General features: G+C 55.5%; 1 protein-coding gene across 1 annotated transcript in view; it reads right to left on the bottom strand.

Moving 5' to 3' along the window:
• Positions 1 to 16114, bottom strand: part of LOC140400188 (phosphofurin acidic cluster sorting protein 1-like) — a 51330-nt gene extending 35216 nt beyond the window's left edge. The window contains exons 1-4 of the mRNA XM_072489656.1: positions 15966 to 16114; positions 15022 to 15132; positions 13858 to 13960; positions 13712 to 13754 (exon numbers count right to left, since the gene is read on the bottom strand). Of these exons, the coding sequence (XP_072345757.1) occupies positions 13712 to 13754; positions 13858 to 13960; positions 15022 to 15132; positions 15966 to 16101 (393 nt within the window). The 5' untranslated portion in view covers positions 16102 to 16114. The remainder of the gene's footprint in view (positions 1 to 13711; positions 13755 to 13857; positions 13961 to 15021; positions 15133 to 15965) is intronic.
• Between the last annotated feature and the right edge of the window lie 5222 nt (positions 16115 to 21336).

Here is a 21336-nt window from a genome sequence, read left to right as displayed (position 1 = left end):
CGTGAGTGAGTGTGTCACAGAGACAGAGAGCGAACGTGAGTGAATGTGTGTCACAGAGACAGAGAGCGAGCGTGAGTGTGTGTGAGTGTGTCACAGAGTCAGAGAGCGAGCGTGAGTGAGTGCGTGTCACAGAGACAGAGCGAACGTGAGTGAGTGTGTGTGTCACAGAGACAGAGAGCGAGCGTGAGTGAGTGTGTGTCACAGAGACAGAGAGCGAGCGTGAGTGAGTGTGTGTGTCACAGAGACAGAGAGCGAGCGTGAGTGAGTGTGTGTGTCACAGAGACAGAGAGCGAGTGTGAGTGAGTGTGTGTCACAGAGACAGAGAGCGATCGCGAGTGAGTGTGTCACAGAGACAAAGCGAACATAAGTGAGTGTGTCACAGAGACAAAGCGAACATGAGTGAGTGTGTCACAGAGACAGAGAGCGAGCGTGAGTGAGTGTATGTGTCACAGAGACAGAGAGCGAGCGTGAGTGAGTGTGTGTCACAGAGACAGAGAGCGAGCGTGAGTGAGTGTGTGTCAGAGACAGAGAGCGAACGTGAGTGAGTGTGTGTGTGTCACAGACAGAGAGCGAGCGTGTGTGAGTGTGTCACAGAGACAGAGAGCAAACGTGAGTGTGTGTGTCAGAGGCAGAGAGCGAACGTGAGTGAGTGTGTGTGTGTCACAGAGACAGAGCAAATGTGAGTGAGCGTGTGTGTCACAGAGACAGAGCGAGCGTGAGTGAGTGTGTGAGTGTGTCACAGAGACAGAGAGCAAACGTGAGTGTGTGTGTGTCACAGAGACAGAGAGCGATCGCGAGTGAGTGTGTCACAGAGACAAAGCGAACATGAGTGAGTGTGTCACAGAGACAGAGAGCGAGCGTGAGTGAGTGTGTGTCACAGAGACAGAGAGTGAACGTGAGTGTGTGTGTGTCACAGAGACGGAGAGCGAGCGTGAGTGAGTGAATGTGTGTCACAGAGACGGAGAGCGAGCGTGAGTGAGTGTGTGTGTGTCACAGAGACAGAGAGCGAACTTGAGTGAGTGTGTGTGTCACAGAGACGGAGAGCGAGCGTGAGTGAGTATGTGTGTGTCACAGAGACAGAGAGCGAACGTGTGTGAGTGTGTGTGTGTCACAGAGACGGAGTGCAAACGTGAGTGAATGTGTGTGTGTCACAGAGACAGAGAGCGAACGTGTGAGTGTGTGTGTCACAGAGACAGAGAGCGAGCGTGAGTGAGTGTGTGTGTCACAGAGACAGAGAGCGAGCGTGAGTGAGTGTGTGTCACAGAGACAGAGAGCGCGCGTGAGTGAGTGTATGTCACAGAGACAGAGCGAGCGTGAGTGAGTGTGTGAGTGTGTCACAGAGACAGAGAGTGAACGTGAGTGTGTGTGTCAGAGACAGAGAGCGAACGTGAGTGAGTGTGTGTGTGTGTGTCACAGAGACAGAGAGCGAACGTGAGTGTGTGTGTGTCACAGAGACAGAGAGCGATCGCGAGTGAGTGTGTCACAGAGACAAAGCGAACATGAGTGAGTGTGTCACAGAGACAGAGAGCGAGCGTGAGTGAGTGTGTGTCACAGAGACAGAGCGAACGTGAGTGAGTGTGTGTGGGTGTCACAGAGACAGAGAGTGAACGTGAGTGTGTGTGTGTCACAGAGACGGAGAGCGAGCGTGAGTGAGTGAATGTGTGTCACAGAGACGGAGAGCGAGCGTGAGTGAGTGTGTGTCACAGAGACAGAGAGCGAGCGTGAGTGAGTGTGTGTGTCACAGAGACAGAGAGCGAGCGTGAGTGAGTGTGTGTGTCACAGAGACAGAGAGCGAGTGTGAGTGAGTGTGTGTCACAGAGACAGAGAGCGATCGCGAGTGAGTGTGTCACAGAGACAAAGCGAGCGTGAGTGAGTGAATGTGTGTCACAGAGACGGAGAGCGAGCGTGAGTGAGTGTGTGTCACAGAGACAGAGAGCGAGCGTGAGTGAGTGTGTGTGTCACAGAGACAGAGAGCGAGCGTGAGTGAGTGTGTGTGTCACAGAGACAGAGAGCGAGTGTGAGTGAGTGTGTGTCACAGAGACAGAGAGCGAACGTGAGTGAGTGTGTCACAGAGACAGAGAGCGAACGTGTGTGAGTGTGTCACAGAGACAGAGCGAGCGTGAGTGAGTGGGTGTCACAGAGACAGAGCGAACGTGAGTGAGTGTGTCACAGAGACAGAGAGCGAGCGTGAGAGTGTGTGTCACAGAGACAGAGAGCGAATGTCTGTGTGTGTCACAGAGACAGAGAGCGAACGTGAGTGAGTGTGTCACAGAGACAGAGAGCGAACGTGAGTGAATGTGTGTCACAGAGACAGAGAGCGAGCGTGAGTGTGTGTGAGTGTGTCACAGAGTCAGAGAGCGAGCGTGAGTGAGTGCGTGTCACAGAGACAGAGCGAACGTGAGTGAGTGTGTGTGTCACAGAGACAGAGAGCGAGCGTGAGTGAGTGTGTGTCACAGAGACAGAGAGCGAGCGTGAGTGAGTGTGTGTGTCACAGAGACAGAGAGCGAGCGTGAGTGAGTGTGTGTGTCACAGAGACAGAGAGCGAGTGTGAGTGAGTGTGTGTCACAGAGACAGAGAGCGATCGCGAGTGAGTGTGTCACAGAGACAAAGCGAACATGAGTGAGTGTGTCACAGAGACAAAGCGAACATGAGTGAGTGTGTCACAGAGACAGAGAGCGAGCGTGAGTGAGTGTATGTGTCACAGAGACAGAGAGCGAGCGTGAGTGAGTGTGTGTCACAGAGACAGAGAGCGAGCGTGAGTGAGTGTGTGTCAGAGACAGAGAGCGAACGTGAGTGAGTGTGTGTGTGTCACAGACAGAGAGCGAGCGTGTGTGAGTGTGTCACAGAGACAGAGAGCAAACGTGAGTGTGTGTGTCAGAGGCAGAGAGCGAACGTGAGTGAGTGTGTGTGTGTGTGTCACAGAGACAGAGCAAATGTGAGTGAGCGTGTGTGTCACAGAGACAGAGCGAGCGTGAGTGAGTGTGTGAGTGTGTCACAGAGACAGAGAGCAAACGTGAGTGTGTGTGTCAGAGACAGAGAGCGAATGTGAGTGAGTGTGTGTGTGTGTGTGTCACAGAGACAGAGAGCAAACGTGAGTGTGTGTGTGTGTCACAGAGACAGAGAGCGAACGTGAGTGTGTGTGTGTCACAGAGACAGAGAGCGATCGCGAGTGAGTGTGTCACAGAGACAAAGCGAACATGAGTGAGTGTGTCACAGAGACAGAGAGCGAGCGTGAGTGAGTGTGTGTCACAGAGACAGCGAACGTGAGTGAGTGTGTGTGGGTGTCACAGAGACAGAGAGTGAACGTGAGTGTGTGTGTGTCACAGAGACGGAGAGCGAGCGTGAGTGAGTGAATGTGTGTCACAGAGACGGAGAGCGAGCGTGAGTGAGTGTGTGTGTGTCACAGAGACAGAGAGCGAACTTGAGTGAGTGTGTGTGTCACAGAGACGGAGAGCGAGCGTGAGTGAGTGTGTGTGTGTCACAGAGACAGAGAGCGAACGTGTGTGAGTGTGTGTGTGTCACAGAGACGGAGTGCGAACGTGAGTGAATGTGTGTGTGTCACAGAGACAGAGAGCGAACGTGTGAGTGTGTGTGTCACAGAGACAGAGAGCGAGCGTGAGTGAGTGTGTGTGTCACAGAGACAGAGAGCGAGCGTGAGTGAGTGTGTGTCACAGAGACAGAGAGCGAGCGTGAGTGAGTGTATGTCACAGAGACAGAGCGAGCGTGAGTGAGTGTGTGTCACAGAGACAGAGCGCGAACATGAGTGAGTGTGTGTGTCACAGAGACGGAGAGCGAGCGTGAGTGAGTGAGTCACAGAGACAGAGAGCGAACGTGAGTGAGTGAGTCACAGAGACAGAGAGCGAACGTGAGTGAGTGTGTGTGTGTCACAGAGACAGAGAGTGAACGTGAGTGAGTGTGTGTGTGTGTGTGTGTGTCACAGAGACAGAGAGTGAACGTGAGTGAGTGTGTGTGTGTGTGTGTCACAGAGACAGAGAGTGAACGTGAGTGAATGTGTGTCACAGAGACAGAGAGTGAGCGTGAGTGTGTGTGTGTGTGTGTGTCACAGAGACGGAGAGCAAACGTGAGTGTGTGTGTGTCACGGAGACGGAGATCGAACGTGAGTGAGTGTGTGTGTGTGACAGAGACGGAGAGCGAATGTGAGTGAGTGTGTGTGTGTGTGTCACAGAGACGGAGATCGAACGTGAGTGAGTGTGTGTCACAGAGACAGAGAGCGAGCGTGAGTGAGTGAATGTGTGTCACAGAGACAGAGAGCGAGCGTGAGTGAGTGTGTGTCACAGAGACAGAGAGCGAGCGTGAGTGTGTGTCACACAGACACAGATGAACTCCCCTTGACACTGAAGTAACAGCCAGTAATTAAGATACTCACACCGACAAATGTGTGTCACAGAGACAGAGCGCGAACATGAGTGAGTGTGTGTGTCACAGAGACGGAGAGCGAACGTGAGTGAGTGAGTCACAGAGACAGAGAGCGAACGTGAGTGAGTGTGTGTGTGTCACAGAGACAGAGAGCGAACGTGAGTGAGTGAGTCACAGAGACAGAGAGCGAACGTGAGTGAGTGTGTGTGTGTCACAGAGACAGAGAGTGAACGTGAGTGAGTGTGTGTGTGTGTGTGTGTGTCACAGAGACAGAGAGTGAACGTGAGTGAGTGTGTGTGTGTGTGTGTCACAGAGACAGTGAGTGAATGTGTGTCACAGAGAGTGAGCGTGAGTGTGTGTGTGTGTGTGTGTCACAGAGACAGTGAGTGAATGTGTGTCACAGAGACAGAGAGTGAGCGTGAGTGTGTGTGTGTGTGTGTGTCACAGAGACGGAGAGCAAACGTGAGTGTGTGTGTGTCACGGAGACGGGGATCGAACGTGAGTGAGTGTGTGTGTGTGACAGAGACGGAGAGCGAACGTGAGTGAGTGTGTGTGTGTGTGTCACAGAGACGGAGATCGAACATGAGTGAGTGTGTGTCACAGAGACAGAGAGCGAGCGTGAGTGAGTGAATGTGTGTCACAGAGACAGAGAGCGAGCGTGAGTGAGTGTGTGTCACAGAGACAGAGAGCGAGCGTGAGTGTGTGACAGAGAGCGAGCGTCAATGTCTGTGAGTGTGTCACAGAGACAGAGAGCAAACGTGAGTGAGTGTGTCACAGAGAGCGAACGTGAGTGAGTGTGTCACAGAGGCAGAGAGCGAACGTGAATGAGTGTGTCACAGAGAGCGAACATGAGTGTGTCACATTGACAGAGCGAACATGAGTGAGTGTGTCACAGAGGCAGAGAGCGAACGTGAATGAGTGTGTCAGAGACAGAGAGCGAACGTGAGTGAGTGTGTCACAGAGACAGAGAGCAAACGTGAGTGTGTGTGTCAGAGACAGAGAGCGAACGTGATTGAGTGTGTGTGTCTGTCACAGAGACAGAGAGCGAACGTGAGTGAGTGTGTGTGTGTGTGAGTGTGTGTGTGAGTGTGTCACAGAGACAGAGAGCGAACGTGAGTGAGTGTGTGCGTGTGAGTGTGTCACAGAGACAGAGCGAACGTGAGTGAGTGTGTGTCACAGAGACAAAGTGCGAACGCGAGTGAGTGTGTGTGTGTGAGTGTGTCACAGAGACAGAGAGCGAACATGAGTGAGTGTGTGTGTCACAGACACAGATGAACTCCCCTTGACACTGAAGTAACAGCCAGTAATTAAGATACTCACACCGACAAATGAGTGTGCCACAGAGACAGAGAGCGAACGTGAGTGTGTGTGTGTCTGTGTGTGTGTGTCACAGAGACAGAGCGCGAACGTGAGTGTGTGTGTGTCTGTGTGTGTGGGTCACAGAGACAGAGAGCGAACGTGAGTGTCTGTGTGTGTGTTTCACAGAGACAGAGAGCGAATGTGAGTGAGTGTGTGTGTGTCACAGAGACAGAGAGCGAACGTGTGTGAGTGTGTCACAGAGACAGAGCGAGCGTGAGTGACTGGGTGTCACAGAGACAGAGCGAACGTGAGTGAGTGTGTCACAGAGACAGAGAGCGAGCGTGAGTGAGTGTGTCACAGAGACAGAGAGCGAACGTGAGTGAGTGTGTCACAGAGACAGAGCGAGCGTGAGTGAGTGTGTGTCACAGACGCAGAGCGAACGTGTGTGAGTGTGTCACAGAGACAGAGAGCGAGCGTGAGTGAGTGAGTCACAGAGACAGAGAGCGAACGTGAGTGAATGTGTGTCACAGAGACAGAGAGCGAGCGTGAGTGAGTGTGTGTGTCACAGAGACAGAGAGCGAGCGTGAGTGTGTGTGAGTGTGTCACAGAGACAGAGAGCGAGCGTGAGAGTGTGTGTGTCACAGAGACAGAGAGCGAATGTCTGTGTGTGTCACAGAGTCAGAGAGCGAGCGTGAGTGAGTGCGTGTCACAGAGACAGAGAGCGAACGTGAGTGAGTGTGTGTGTCACAGAGACAGAGAGCGAGCGTGAGTGAGTGTGTGTCACAGAGACAGAGAGCGAACGTGAGTGAGTGTGTGTGTGTCACAGAGACAGAGAGCGAGCGTGAGTGAGTGTGTGTGTCACAGAAACAGAGAGCGAGCGTGAGTGAGTGTGTGTGTCACAGAGACAGAGAGCGAGTGTGAGTGAGTGTGTCACAGAGACAGAGAGCGATCGCGAGTGAGTGTGTCACAGAGACAAAGCGAACATGAGTGAGTGTGTCACAGAGACAGAGAGCGAGCGTGAGTGAGTGTATGTGTCACAGAGACAGAGAGCGAGCGTGAGTGAGTGTGTGTCACAGAGACAGAGAGCGAGCGTGAGTGAGTGTGTGTCACAGAGACAGAGAGCGAACGTGAGTGAGTGTGTGTGTGTCACAGACAGAGAGCGAGCGTGAGTGAGTGTGTGAGTGTGTCACAGAGACAGAGAGCAAACGTGAGTGTGTGTGTCAGAGACAGAGAGCGAACGTGAGTGAGTGTGTGTGTGTGTGTCACAGAGACAGAGAGAAAACGTGAGTGAGTGTGTGTGTCACAGAGACAGAGCGAGCGTGAGTGAGTGTGTGTGTGTGTCACAGAGACAGAGAGCAAACGTGAGTGTGTGTGTCAGAGACAGAGCGAACGTGAGTGAGTGTGTGTGTGAGTGTGTCACAGAGACAGAGAGCAAACGTGAGTCTGTGTGTGTGTGTCACAGAGACAGAGAGCGAACGTGAGTGTGTGTGTCACAGAGACAGAGAGCGATCGCGAGTGAGTGTGTCACAGAGACAAAGCGAACATGAGTGAGTGTGTCACAGAGACAGAGAGCGAGCGTGAGTGAGTGTGTGTCACAGAGACAGAGCGCGAACATGAGTGAGTGTGTGTGTCACAGAGACGGAGAGCGAGCGTGAGTGAGTGAGTCACAGAGACAGAGAGCGAACGTGAGTGAGTGAGTCACAGAGACAGAGAGCGAACGTGAGTGAGTGTGTGTGTGTCACAGAGACAGAGAGTGAACGTGAGTGAGTGTGTGTGTGTGTGTGTGTGTCACAGAGACAGAGAGTGAACGTGAGTGAGTGTGTGTGTGTGTGTGTCACAGAGACAGAGAGTGAACGTGAGTGAATGTGTGTCACAGAGACAGAGAGTGAGCGTGAGTGTGTGTGTGTGTGTGTGTCACAGAGACGGAGAGCAAACGTGAGTGTGTGTGTGTCACGGAGACGGAGATCGAACGTGAGTGAGTGTGTGTGTGTGACAGAGACGGAGAGCGAATGTGAGTGAGTGTGTGTGTGTGTGTCACAGAGACGGAGATCGAACGTGAGTGAGTGTGTGTCACAGAGACAGAGAGCGAGCGTGAGTGAGTGAATGTGTGTCACAGAGACAGAGAGCGAGCGTGAGTGAGTGTGTGTCACAGAGACAGAGAGCGAGCGTGAGTGTGTGTCACACAGACACAGATGAACTCCCCTTGACACTGAAGTAACAGCCAGTAATTAAGATACTCACACCGACAAATGTGTGTCACAGAGACAGAGCGCGAACATGAGTGAGTGTGTGTGTCACAGAGACGGAGAGCGAACGTGAGTGAGTGAGTCACAGAGACAGAGAGCGAACGTGAGTGAGTGTGTGTGTGTCACAGAGACAGAGAGCGAACGTGAGTGAGTGAGTCACAGAGACAGAGAGCGAACGTGAGTGAGTGTGTGTGTGTCACAGAGACAGAGAGTGAACGTGAGTGAGTGTGTGTGTGTGTGTGTGTGTCACAGAGACAGAGAGTGAACGTGAGTGAGTGTGTGTGTGTGTGTCACAGAGACAGTGAGTGAATGTGTGTCACAGAGAGTGAGCGTGAGTGTGTGTGTGTGTGTGTGTCACAGAGACAGTGAGTGAATGTGTGTCACAGAGACAGAGAGTGAGCGTGAGTGTGTGTGTGTGTGTGTGTCACAGAGACGGAGAGCAAACGTGAGTGTGTGTGTGTCACGGAGACGGGGATCGAACGTGAGTGAGTGTGTGTGTGTGACAGAGACGGAGAGCGAACGTGAGTGAGTGTGTGTGTGTGTGTCACAGAGACGGAGATCGAACATGAGTGAGTGTGTGTCACAGAGACAGAGAGCGAGCGTGAGTGAGTGAATGTGTGTCACAGAGACAGAGAGCGAGCGTGAGTGAGTGTGTGTCACAGAGACAGAGAGCGAGCGTGAGTGTGTGACAGAGAGCGAGCGTCAATGTCTGTGAGTGTGTCACAGAGACAGAGAGCAAACGTGAGTGAGTGTGTCACAGAGAGCGAACGTGAGTGAGTGTGTCACAGAGGCAGAGAGCGAACGTGAATGAGTGTGTCACAGAGAGCGAACATGAGTGTGTCACATTGACAGAGCGAACATGAGTGAGTGTGTCACAGAGGCAGAGAGCGAACGTGAATGAGTGTGTCAGAGACAGAGAGCGAACGTGAGTGAGTGTGTCACAGAGACAGAGAGCAAACGTGAGTGTGTGTGTCAGAGACAGAGAGCGAACGTGATTGAGTGTGTGTGTCTGTCACAGAGACAGAGAGCGAACGTGAGTGAGTGTGTGTGTGTGTGAGTGTGTGTGTGTGAGTGTGTCACAGAGACAGAGAGCGAACGTGAGTGAGTGTGTGCGTGTGAGTGTGTCACAGAGACAGAGCGAACGTGAGTGAGTGTGTGTCACAGAGACAAAGTGCGAACGCGAGTGAGTGTGTGTGTGTGAGTGTGTCACAGAGACAGAGAGCGAACATGAGTGAGTGTGTGTGTCACAGACACAGATGAACTCCCCTTGACACTGAAGTAACAGCCAGTAATTAAGATACTCACACCGACAAATGAGTGTGCCACAGAGACAGAGAGCGAACGTGAGTGTGTGTGTGTCTGTGTGTGTGTGTCACAGAGACAGAGCGCGAACGTGAGTGTGTGTGTGTCTGTGTGTGTGGGTCACAGAGACAGAGAGCGAACGTGAGTGTCTGTGTGTGTGTTTCACAGAGACAGAGAGCGAATGTGAGTGAGTGTGTGTGTGTCACAGAGACAGAGAGCGAACGTGTGTGAGTGTGTCACAGAGACAGAGCGAGCGTGAGTGACTGGGTGTCACAGAGACAGAGCGAACGTGAGTGAGTGTGTCACAGAGACAGAGAGCGAGCGTGAGTGAGTGTGTCACAGAGACAGAGAGCGAACGTGAGTGAGTGTGTCACAGAGACAGAGCGAGCGTGAGTGAGTGTGTGTCACAGACGCAGAGCGAACGTGTGTGAGTGTGTCACAGAGACAGAGAGCGAGCGTGAGTGAGTGAGTCACAGAGACAGAGAGCGAACGTGAGTGAATGTGTGTCACAGAGACAGAGAGCGAGCGTGAGTGAGTGTGTGTGTCACAGAGACAGAGAGCGAGCGTGAGTGTGTGTGAGTGTGTCACAGAGACAGAGAGCGAGCGTGAGAGTGTGTGTGTCACAGAGACAGAGAGCGAATGTCTGTGTGTGTCACAGAGACAGAGAGCGAACGTGAGTGAGTGTGTCACAGAGACAGAGAGCGAACGTGAGTGAATGTGTGTCACAGAGACAGAGAGCGAGCGTGAGTGTGTGTGAGTGTGTCACAGAGTCAGAGAGCGAGCGTGAGTGAGTGCGTGTCACAGAGACAGAGAGCGAACGTGAGTGAGTGTGTGTGTCACAGAGACAGAGAGCGAGCGTGAGTGAGTGTGTGTCACAGAGACAGAGAGCGAACGTGAGTGAGTGTGTGTGTGTCACAGAGACAGAGAGCGAGCGTGAGTGAGTGTGTGTGTCACAGAAACAGAGAGCGAGCGTGAGTGAGTGTGTGTGTCACAGAGACAGAGAGCGAGTGTGAGTGAGTGTGTCACAGAGACAGAGAGCGATCGCGAGTGAGTGTGTCACAGAGACAAAGCGAACATGAGTGAGTGTGTCACAGAGACAGAGAGCGAGCGTGAGTGAGTGTATGTGTCACAGAGACAGAGAGCGAGCGTGAGTGAGTGTGTCACAGAGACAGAGAGCGAGCGTGAGTGAGTGTGTGTCACAGAGACAGAGAGCGAACGTGAGTGAGTGTGTGTGTGTCACAGACAGAGAGCGAGCGTGAGTGAGTGTGTGAGTGTGTCACAGAGACAGAGAGCAAACGTGAGTGTGTGTGTCAGAGACAGAGAGCGAACGTGAGTGAGTGTGTGTGTGTGTGTCACAGAGACAGAGAGAAAACGTGAGTGAGTGTGTGTGTCACAGAGACAGAGCGAGCGTGAGTGAGTGTGTGTGTGTGTCACAGAGACAAAGAGCAAACGTGAGTGTGTGTGTCAGAGACAGAGCGAACGTGAGTGAGTGTGTGTGTGAGTGTGTCACAGAGACAGAGAGCAAACGTGAGTCTGTGTGTGTGTGTCACAGAGACAGAGAGCGAACGTGAGTGTGTGTGTCACAGAGACAGAGAGCGATCGCGAGTGAGTGTGTCACAGAGACAAAGCGAACATGAGTGAGTGTGTCACAGAGACAGAGAGCGAGCGTGAGTGAGTGTGTGTCACAGAGACAGAGCGAACGTGAGTGAGTATGTGTGTGGGTGTCACAGAGACAGAGAGTGAACGTTTGAGTGTGTGTGTGTCACAGAGACGGAGAGCGAGCGTGAGTGAGTGTGTGTGTCACAGAGACAGAGAGCGAACTTGAGTGAGTGTGTGTGTCACAGAGACGGAGAGCGAGCGTGAGTGAGTGTGTGTGTCACAGAGACGGAGAGCGAACGTGTGTGAGTGTGTGTGTGTCACAGAGACGGAGTGCGAACGTGAGTGAATGTGTGTGTGTCACAGAGACAGAGAGCGAACGTGTGTGAGTGTGTGTGTCACAGAGACAGAGAGCGAGCGTGAGTGAGTGTGTGTCACAGAGACAGAGAGCGAGCGTGAGTGAGTGTGTGTCACAGAGACAGAGCGAGCGTGAGTGAGTGTGTGTGTGTCACAGAGACAGAGAGTGAACGTGAGTGTGTGTGTCAGAGACAGAGAGCGAACGTGAGTGAGTGTGTGTGTGTGTGTCACAGAGACAGAGAGCAAACGTGAGTCTGTGTGTGTGCCACAGAGACGGAGAGCGAACGTGAGTGAATGTGTGTGTCACACAGACAGATGAATTCCCCTTGACACTGAAGTAACAGCCAGTAATTAAGATACTCACACCGACAAATGTGTGTCACAGAGACAGAGCGCGAACATGAGTGAGTGTGTGTGTCACAGAGACGGAGAGCGAACGTGAGTGAGTGAGTCACAGAGACAGAGAGCGAACGTGAGTGTGTCTGTGTGTGTGTGTCACAGAGACAGAGAGCGAACTTGAGTGTGTGTGTGTCACAGAGACAAAGAGCGAGCGTGAGTGAGTCACAGAGACAGAGAGCGAACGTGAGTGAGTGTGTGTGTGTGTGTGTCACAGAGACAGAGAGTGAACGTGAGTGAGTGTGTGTGTGTGTGTCACAGAGACAGAGAGTGAACGTGAGTGAATGTGTGTCACAGAGACAGAGAGTGAGCGTGAGTGTGTGTGTGTGTGTGTGTGTCACAGAGACGGAGAGCAAACGTGAGTGTGTGTGTGTCACAGAGACGGAGATCGAACGTGAGTGAGTGTGTGTGTGTGTGACAGAGACGGAGAGCGAACGTGAGTGAGTGTGTGTGTGTGTGTGTGTCACAGAGACGGAGATCGAATGTGAGTGAGTGTGTGTGTGTGTGTGTCACAGAGACAGAGAGTGAACGTGAGTGAATGTGTGTCACAGAGACAGAGAGTGAGCGTGAGTGTGTGTGTGTGTGTGTGTGTGTCACAGAGACGGAGAGCAAACGTGAGTGTGTGTGTGTCACAGAGACGGAGATCGAACGTGAGTGAGTGTGTGTGTGTGTGACAGAGACGGAGAGCGAACGTGAGTGAGTGTGTGTGTGTGTGTGTGACACATTGACGGAGATCGAACGTGAGTGAGTGTGTGTGTGTGTGTGTGTGTGTGTCACAGAGACAGAGAGCGAACGTGAGTGAATGTGTGTCACAGAGACAGAGAGCGAGCGTGAGTGAGTGAATGTGTGTCACAGAGACAGAGCGAGCGTGAGTGTGTGTGTGTCACAGAGACAGAGAGCGAACGTGAGTGAGTGTGTGTCACAGAGACAGAGAGCGAGCGTGAGTGAGTGTGTGTCACAGAGACAGAGAGCGAACGTGAGTGTGTGTGTGTGTCACAGAGACAGAGAGTGAACGTGAGTGAGTGTGTGTGTGTGTGTGTGTGTGTGTCACAGAGACAGAGAGCGAGCGTGAGTGAGTGTGTGTGTGTGTGTGTCACAGGGACGGAGATCGAACGTGAGTGAGTGTGTGTGTGTGTGTGTCACAGAGACAGAGCGAGCGTGAGTGTGTGTGTGTCACAGAGACAGAGAGCGAGCGTGAGTGTGTGTGTGTCACAGAGACAGAGAGCGAACGTGAGTGAATGTGTGTGTCACAGAGACAGAGAGCGAACGTGAGTGAATGTGTGTGTCACAGAGACAGAGAGCGAACGTGAGTGAGTGAGTCACAGAGACAGAGAGCGAGCGTGAGTGAGTGAATGTGTGTCACAGAGACAGAGAGCGAGCGTGAGTGAGTGTGTGTCACAGAGACAGAGAGCGAGCGTGAGTGAGTGTGTGTCACAGAGACAGAGAGCGAGCGTGAGTGAGTGAATGTGTGTCACAGAGACAGAGAGTGAACGTGAATGTGTGTCACAGAGACAGAGCGAGCGTGAGTGAGTGAGTGTGTGTCACAGAGACAGAGAGCGAACGTGAGTGAGTGTGTGTGTCACAGAGACAGAGAGTGAACGTGAGTGAATGTGTGTCACAGAGACAGAGAGCGAACGTGAATGTGTGTCACAGAGACAGAGAGCGAGCGTGAGTGAGTGTGTGTCACAGAGACAGAGAGCGAGCGTGAGTGAGTGAATGTGTGTCACAGAGACAGAGAGTGAACGTGAATGTGTGTCACAGAGACAGAGCGAGCGTGAGTGAGTGAGTGTGTGTCACAGAGACAGAGAGCGAACGTGAGTGAGTGTGTGTGTCACAGAGACAGAGAGTGAACGTGAGTGAATGTGTGTCACAGAGACAGAGAGCGAACGTGAATGTGTGTCACAGAGACAGAGCGAGCGTGAGTGAGTGAGTGTGTGTCACAGAGACAGAGAGCGAACGTGAATGTGTGTCACAGAGACAGAGCGAGCGTGAGTGAGTGAGTGTGTGTCACAGAGACAGAGAGCGAGCGTGAGTGTGTGTGTGTCACAGAGACAGAGAGCGAGCGTGAGTGTGTGTCACACAGACACAGATGAACTCCCCTTGACACTGAAGTAACAGCCAGTAATTAAGATACTCACACCGACAAATGGAATAAACTTCTGGTAGGAATCATCTTCGTGACTGTGGGGAGAGAGTCAGTAAGAGAATCAGACGACAGACATGAGAACCAGTGTTCCAAACATCGGGCCTAGTGACCCAGGATTTATAAACAGAGCTTCCTTACCTCTTGTGTTTACAAGTTAACATGGCCTCGGCTATTGGGAGCTGGTGAGATACATGTGCTCCCGAAATGTACTGAAAAATCCGTCCAACCACATCCAGTGCATCTAAAGAGAAGGATTAAAGGCCCAAACATTCTTTAAAAAGACCAGTTTCTGTCGCCATATCAAGAGCTTTACACCTGGAGAGAACCAACCAGTGATCTCCCATTCCCACCACGCACACATGCAACACGCAATCTGAACACGCACACATGCAACATGCACACTGGACACGCAAACATGCAACACGCACACTGGACACATGCAGCACACACAGCGAACACGCACAGATGCAACATAATCTGAACACGCACACATGCAGCACACACTGAACACCTGCAACACACACACAACACGCACACATGCAGCACACGCATCACATATCCAACACACACACAGAGCATGCACGCACACATCAGGAAAGACACAGACTTTGATCTCTGTTGGTCCTGAGTGAGTTGTATTGAGATAGCGGGACATCACAGAGCGGGAGCGAAGGGAAGGAGAGGGAGCGAAGGGAAGGAGAGGGAGCGAAGGGAAGGGGAGGGAGCGAAGGGAAGGGGAGGGAGCGAAGGGAAGGAGGGGGAGCAAAGGGAAGGGGAGGGAGCGAAGGGAAGGGGAGGGAGCGAAGGGAAGGGGAGGGACCGAAGGGAAGGGGAGGGAGCGAAGGGAAGGGGAGGGAGCGAAGGGAAGGGGAGGGAGCGAAGGGAAGGGGAGGGACCGAAGGGAAGGGGAGGGAGCGAAGGGAAGGGGAGGAAGCGAAGGGAAGGAGAGGGAGCGAAGGGAAGGGGAGGGAGCGAAGGGAAGGAGAGGGAGCGAAGGGAAGGGGAGGGAGCGAAGGGAAGGGGAGGGAGCGAAGGGAAGGTGAGGGAGCGAAGGGAAGGGGAGGGAGCGAAGGGAAGGAGAGGGAGCGAAGGGAAGGGGAGGGAGCGAAGGGAAGGAGAGGGAGCGAAGGGAAGGGGAGGAAGGGATGCATGGGGGGTGGGAGGGTGGATCTGGCAGACCCCCCCCCCCACAATGCCCTGAATCTTTGGGGCGGGCCGTGGCTCCAGGGTTACTGTGGAGGAATCACCGAGGGTTCTGTTGTCCCCCCCCCCCCCCCCCCCCCCCCCCCCCCCCGGTCCTACCTGCAGTGGGAGCCTCGGACTTGCTGAACAGGTCAGTCCAGGCAGGGTCGAGGAAGAGGCTGCTGTACCTGCCGTCCACACAGCCCAGGTACCTGGCAACAGGGTGGCAGCCTGGCAGAGACATGTCAACATCAGGACAACCTCCATCCCGCCACACGCTGCCCGCCACCCCCCCACACCCCCTCACCCACACACCATCCACCCCCTCCCCGTCACCCCCTCCCCGTCACCCCCCCCTTCCCTCTCCCCCATTACCCCCCCACCCGCTGCCCGCCACCCCCCCTCACCCACACACCACACACACCCTCCCCGTCACCCCCTCCCCGTCACCCCCCCTTCCCTCTCCCCCATTACCCCTCCACCCGCTGCCCGCCACCCCCCCTCACCCACACACCACACACCCCCTCCCCGTCACCCCCTCCCCGTCACCCCCCTTCCCTCTCCCCCATTTCCCCCCCCACCCGCTGCCCGCCACCCCCCCCTCACCCACACATCATACACCCCCTCCCCGTCACCCCCTCCCCATCACCCCCTCCCCCTCCCCACGCACCAAACACCCCTTCCCCGTCACCCTCCACACGCTGCCCGCCACCCCCCCACACCCCCCTCACCCACACACCAAACACCCCTTCCCCGTCACCCCCTCCCCATCACCCCCTCCCCGTCACCCCCTCCCCCCTCCCACACGCTGCCCGCCATCCCCCCCCCACACCCCCTCACCCACACACCATACACCCCTTCCCCGTCACCCCTTCCCCGTCACCCGTCACCCCCCCCCACCCCCCACCGGCTGCCCGCCACCCCCCCTCACCCACACACCATACACCCCCTCCCCCATCACCCCCCCCACACCCTCCCCTCACCCCCGACCCCCCCCCCACACCCCCGTCACCCCCTCCCCCCATCGCCCCCTGTGTGTGTTGCCCCCTCTCTCGGACACTCACCCAGAGGAATGACCAGGATCCTCAGGTAGTTGAGCCAGTCGGAGGTTTTGTTGGCCAGCTGCTCCACAAAGAACCTGAGGATGGTGCTGAGGTAACTCTGCCCCCCGATCGCTGCCACCTTCACCGGCCGGGGCATCTGAGCATTGCAGTTACAGCTGTCGGATCACAACAAGATGATGTAGACGGCAGACAAGGTCACCACGTGGAATATATACCCCAGAAACCCGGAGCGCAAACCCCGACCCCAAACCCCGACCCCAAACCCGGAGCCCGAACCCAGACCCCAAACCCGGAGCCCAAACCCAGACCCCAAACTCCGACCCCAAACCCCGACCCCAAAACCCGACCCCAAACCCCAAACCCGGAGCCCGAACCCAGACCCCAAACCCCAAACCCGAACCCAGACCCCAAACCCCGACCCCAAACCCCAAACCCCAAACCCCGACCCCAAACCCAGACCCCAAACCCCGAACCCGGAGCCCGAACCCAGACCCCAAACCCCGACCCCAAACCCCGACCCCAAACCCCGAACCCGGAGCCCGAACCCAGACCCCAAACCCGGAGCCCAAACCCAGACCCCAAACCCCGACCCCAAACCCCGACCCCAAACCTCAACCCCAAACCCCGACCCCAAACCCCAAACCCGGAGCCCGAACCCAGACCCCAAACCCGGAGCCCGAACCCAGACCCGGAGCCCAAACCCAGACCCCAAACCCCGACCCCAAACCCCGACCCCAAACCCCGACCCCAAACCCCAAACACGGAGCCCAAACCCAGACCCCAAACCCCGACCCCAAACCCCGACCCCAAACCCCGACCCCAAACCCCAAACACGGAGCCCAAACCCAGACCCCAAACCCCGACCCCAAACCCCAAACACGGAGCCCAAACCCAGACCCCAAACCCAGACCCCAAACCCAGACCCCAAACCCAGACCCCGGAGCCCGAACCCAGACCCCAAACCCCGACCCCAAACCCCGACCCCAAACCCCAAACCTGGAGCCCGAACCCAGACCCCAAACCCGGAGCCCAAACCCAGACCCCAAACCCCGACCCCAAACCCCGACCCCAAACCCCAAACCCGGAGCCCGAACCCGGAGCCCGAACCCAGACCCCAAACCCAGACCCCAAACCCCAAACCCGAACCCAGACCCCAAACCCCGACCCCAAACCCCGACCCCAAACCCAGACCCCAAACCCAGACCCCAAACCCAGACCCCAAACCCCAAACCCCGACCCCAAACCCCGACCCCAAACCCAGACCCCGAACCCGGAGCCCGAACCCAGACCCCAAACCCCGACCCCAAACCCCGACCCCAAACCCCGAACCCGGAGCCCGAACCCAGACCCCAAACCCGGAGCCCAAACCCAGACCCCAAACCCCGACCCCAAACCCCGACCCCAAACCCCGACCCAAACCCCGACCCCAAACCCCGACCCCAAACCCAGACCCCAAACCCCAGACCCCAAACCCCAGACCCCAAACCCCAAACCCAGACCCCAAACCCCAAACCCGGAGCCCAAACCCCGACCCCAAACCCCGACCCCAAACCCAGACCCCAAACACCGACCCCAAACCCCGAACCCGACCCCAAACCCCGACCCCGGAGCCCAAACCCGGAGCCCGAACCCGGAGCCCGAACCCAGACCCCAAACCCGGAGCCCAAATCCAGACCCCAAACCCCAACCCCAAACCCCGACCCCAAACCCGGAGCCCAAATCCAGACCCCAAACCCCGACCCCAAACCCCGACCCCAAACCCCGACCCCAAACCCCAAACACGGAGCCCAAACCCAGACCCCAAACCCAGACCCCAAACCCGGAGCCCAAATCCAGACCCCAAACCCCGACCCCAAACCCCGACCCCGGAGCCCGAACCCAAACCCCAAACCCAGACCCCAAACCCAGACCCCAAACCCCGACCCCGAACCCCGACCCCGGAGCCCGAACCCGGAGCCCAAAACCAGACCCCAAACCCGGAGCCCGAACACCGGCCCCGAACCCCGACCCCAAACCCGGAGCCAGACCCCAAACCCCGACCCCAAACCCCAAACACGGAGCCCAAACCCAGACCCCAAACCCAGACCCCAAACCCAGACCCCAAACCCGGACCCCAAACACGGAGCCCAAACACGGAGCCCAAACACGGAGCCCAAACCCAGACCCCAAACCCAGACCCCAAACACGGAGCCCAAACCCAGACCCCAAACCCCGACCCCAAACCCCAAACACGGAGCCCAAACCCAGACCCCAAACCCAGACCCCAAACCCCGACCCCAAACCCCGACCCCAAACCCCGACCCCAAACCCAGACCCCAAACCCAGAGCCCAAACCCAGACCCCAAACCCAGACCCCAAACCCCGACCCCAAACCCCGACCCCAAACCCCGACCCCAAACCCCGACCCCAAACCCCGACCCCAAACCCCGACCCCAAACCCCGACCCCAGACCCCAAACCCAGACCCCAAACCCAGACCCCAAACACGGAGCCCAAACCCCGACCCCAAACCCCGACCCCAAACCCCAACCCCAAACCCAGACCCCAAACACGGAGCCCGAACCCCGACCCCAAACCCAGACCCCAAACCCCGACCCCAAACCCCGACCCCAAACCCCGACCCCAAACCCCGACCTCAAAACCCAAACACGGAGCCCGAACCCAGACCCCAAACACGGAGCCCGAACCCAGACCCCGAACCCCGACCCCGGAGCCCGAACCCAGACCCCAAACCCAGACCCCAAACACGGAGCCCGAACCCAGACCCCAAACACGGAGCCCAAACCCAGACCCCAAACCCAGACCCCAAACCCCAAACACAGAGCCCGAACCCCGACCCCAAACCCAGACCCCAAACCCCAAACACGGAGACCGAACCCAGACCCCGAACCCCGACCCCGGAGCCCGAACCCAGACCCCAAACACCGACCCCAAACCCAGACCCCAAACCCCAAACACGGAGCCCGAACCCAGACCCCGAACCCAGACCCCAAACCCCGACCCCAAACCCGGAGCCCGACCCCAAACCCCGACCCCAACCCTAAACCCCAAACCCCAAACCCGGAGCCCGAACCCAAACCCCAAACCCAGACCCCAATCCCAGACCCCGAACCCCGACCCCGAACCCGGAGCCCGAACCCAGATCCCAAACCCAGACCCCAAACCCCGACCCCAAACCCAGACCCCAAACCCCGACCCCAAACCCCGACCCCAAACCCGGAGCCCAAACCCAGACCCAGACCCCAAACCCCGACCCCAAACCCCGACCCCAAACCCCAACCCCAAACCCCGACCCCAAACCCCAAACACGGAGCCCAAACCCAGACCCCAAACCCCGACCCCAAACCCAGACCCCAAACCCAGACCCCGGAGCCCGAACCCAGACCCCAAACCCCGACCCCAAACCCAGACCCCAAACCCCAAACACGGAGCCCGAAGCCAGACCCCAAACCCAGACCCCAAACCCAGACCCCAGACCCCAAACCCAGACCCCAAACCCAGACCCCAAACCCCGACCCCGAACCCCGACCCCGAACCCCGACCCCGGAGCCCGAACCCAGACCCCAAACCCCGACCCCAAACCCAGACCCCAAACCCCAAACACGGAGCCCGAACCCAGACCCCAAACCCCGACCCCAAACCCAGACCCCAAACCCCAAACACGGAGCCCGAACCCAGACCCCAAACACGGAGCCCGAACCGGGCATCACGGAGCAATCCAGCCGATTCTCACCTCCAGCTCCTGGACCTGGTATTTGTGAAATGTAATGAGTGTTTCTGCCTCTATCACCCTTTCACACAGTGAGTTCCAAACCCTCACCCCCCTCAGGGGGAGGCATATCTCCTCTAAACCTCCTCCCTCTTACCCTAAACTCATACTGAAACTGAAATAGATCCTGGAGTCTCAAAATCCCAAAGCTAAATCAAGGCAGGAAATTAAATTGAAATGTGTGTTCCCATTTACTCCATCTATTTCTGTTTTAATAAGTGAATGGGCTCTGGGATATTGCATTAACAATGATATTTATAGAGTTAAACACCCGGGTCCTTTGTCATTTATATATTCAGCACATTGTGAAATTTCCAGGACTTGGTTTGCAATAAGTAATGGAAGAGGTTAATTGCTGTAAGTTTCGTTTTCCCATAAACAGATAAAGTTTCGTTTCCCTCCAGCAAGAGGAGGAACTATTTTTAGACAACGACCTAGGAATTGCCCACGGTTAAACAGAGTTTCTGCAATAGTGGGAGATCAACGGAAAAGATATTTAAAACAAATGAGCATAATGCAAAGCTGGGTGTTGTTTGCACTTAACTTTGCTTCATTAAGATGCCTGTTGAAAAGCAGAAGTTAGTTAGTGTGTGGAAGTCGGATAAAAGTTTCTATTGCCAATTTAGACTGGATTGCTATTATGTACAATTATTAATATGCTTTATGAATCACAGAATTAGGGCAACACGGTGGCACAGTGGTTAGCACTGCTGCCTCACGGCACCGAGGTCCCAGGTTTAATCCTGGCTCCGGGTCACTGTCTCTGTGGAGTTTGCATATTCTCCCCGTGTTTGTGTGGGTTTTGCCCCCACAACCCAAAAAGATGTGCAGGGTAGGTGGATTGGCCACGCTAAATTGCCCCTTAATTGGAAAAAATGAATTGGGTACTGTAATTTTTTTTCCAAATGAATCCCAGAATAATACAGCACAGAAGCGGCCCATTGAGTCTGCACCGACACATGAAAGGCCCTGACCTCTCTACCTAATCCTACTCCCATTGGCCAGCCCTTGGCCCAGACCCTCGAATGTTAAGACATGCCAAGTGCTCACCCAAGTACTTTTTAAAGGATGTGAGGCAACCCGCCTCTATCACCCTCCCAGGCAGCGCGTTCCAGACCATCACCACCCTCCCAGGCAGCGCGTTCCAGACCATCACCACCCTCCCAGGCAGCGTGTTCCAGACCATCACCACCCTCTGGGTAAAAATGTTTTTCCTCAAATCCCCCATGAACCTCCTGCCCCTAACCTTGAACTTGTGACCCTTCAACTAAGGGGAACAGCTGCTCCCTATCCACCCTGTCCATGCCCCTCGTAATCTTGTCCACCTCGATCAGGTCGTCCCTCAGTCTTCTCTGCTCCAGAGAAAATAACCCGAGCCTATCCAATCTCTCTTTATAACTTAAATGTTCCATCCCAGGCACCATCCTGGTGAATCTCCTCTGCACCCCCTCCAGTGCGATCACATCCTTCCTATAATGTGGCGACCAGAATTGCACACAGTGCTCCCGCTGTGGCCTCACCAAAGTTCTATACAACTCCAACAGGACCTCCCTGCTTTTGTAATCCATGCCTCGATTGATAAAGGCAAGTGTCCCATGAGCCT

This window comes from Scyliorhinus torazame, chromosome 24, assembly GCF_047496885.1.
Source record: "Scyliorhinus torazame isolate Kashiwa2021f chromosome 24, sScyTor2.1, whole genome shotgun sequence".
Lineage (NCBI taxonomy): Eukaryota > Metazoa > Chordata > Chondrichthyes > Carcharhiniformes > Scyliorhinidae > Scyliorhinus > Scyliorhinus torazame.
The sequence above is the reverse complement of the archived record's forward strand: the minus strand, read 5'-3'. Positions and strand labels throughout refer to the sequence as shown.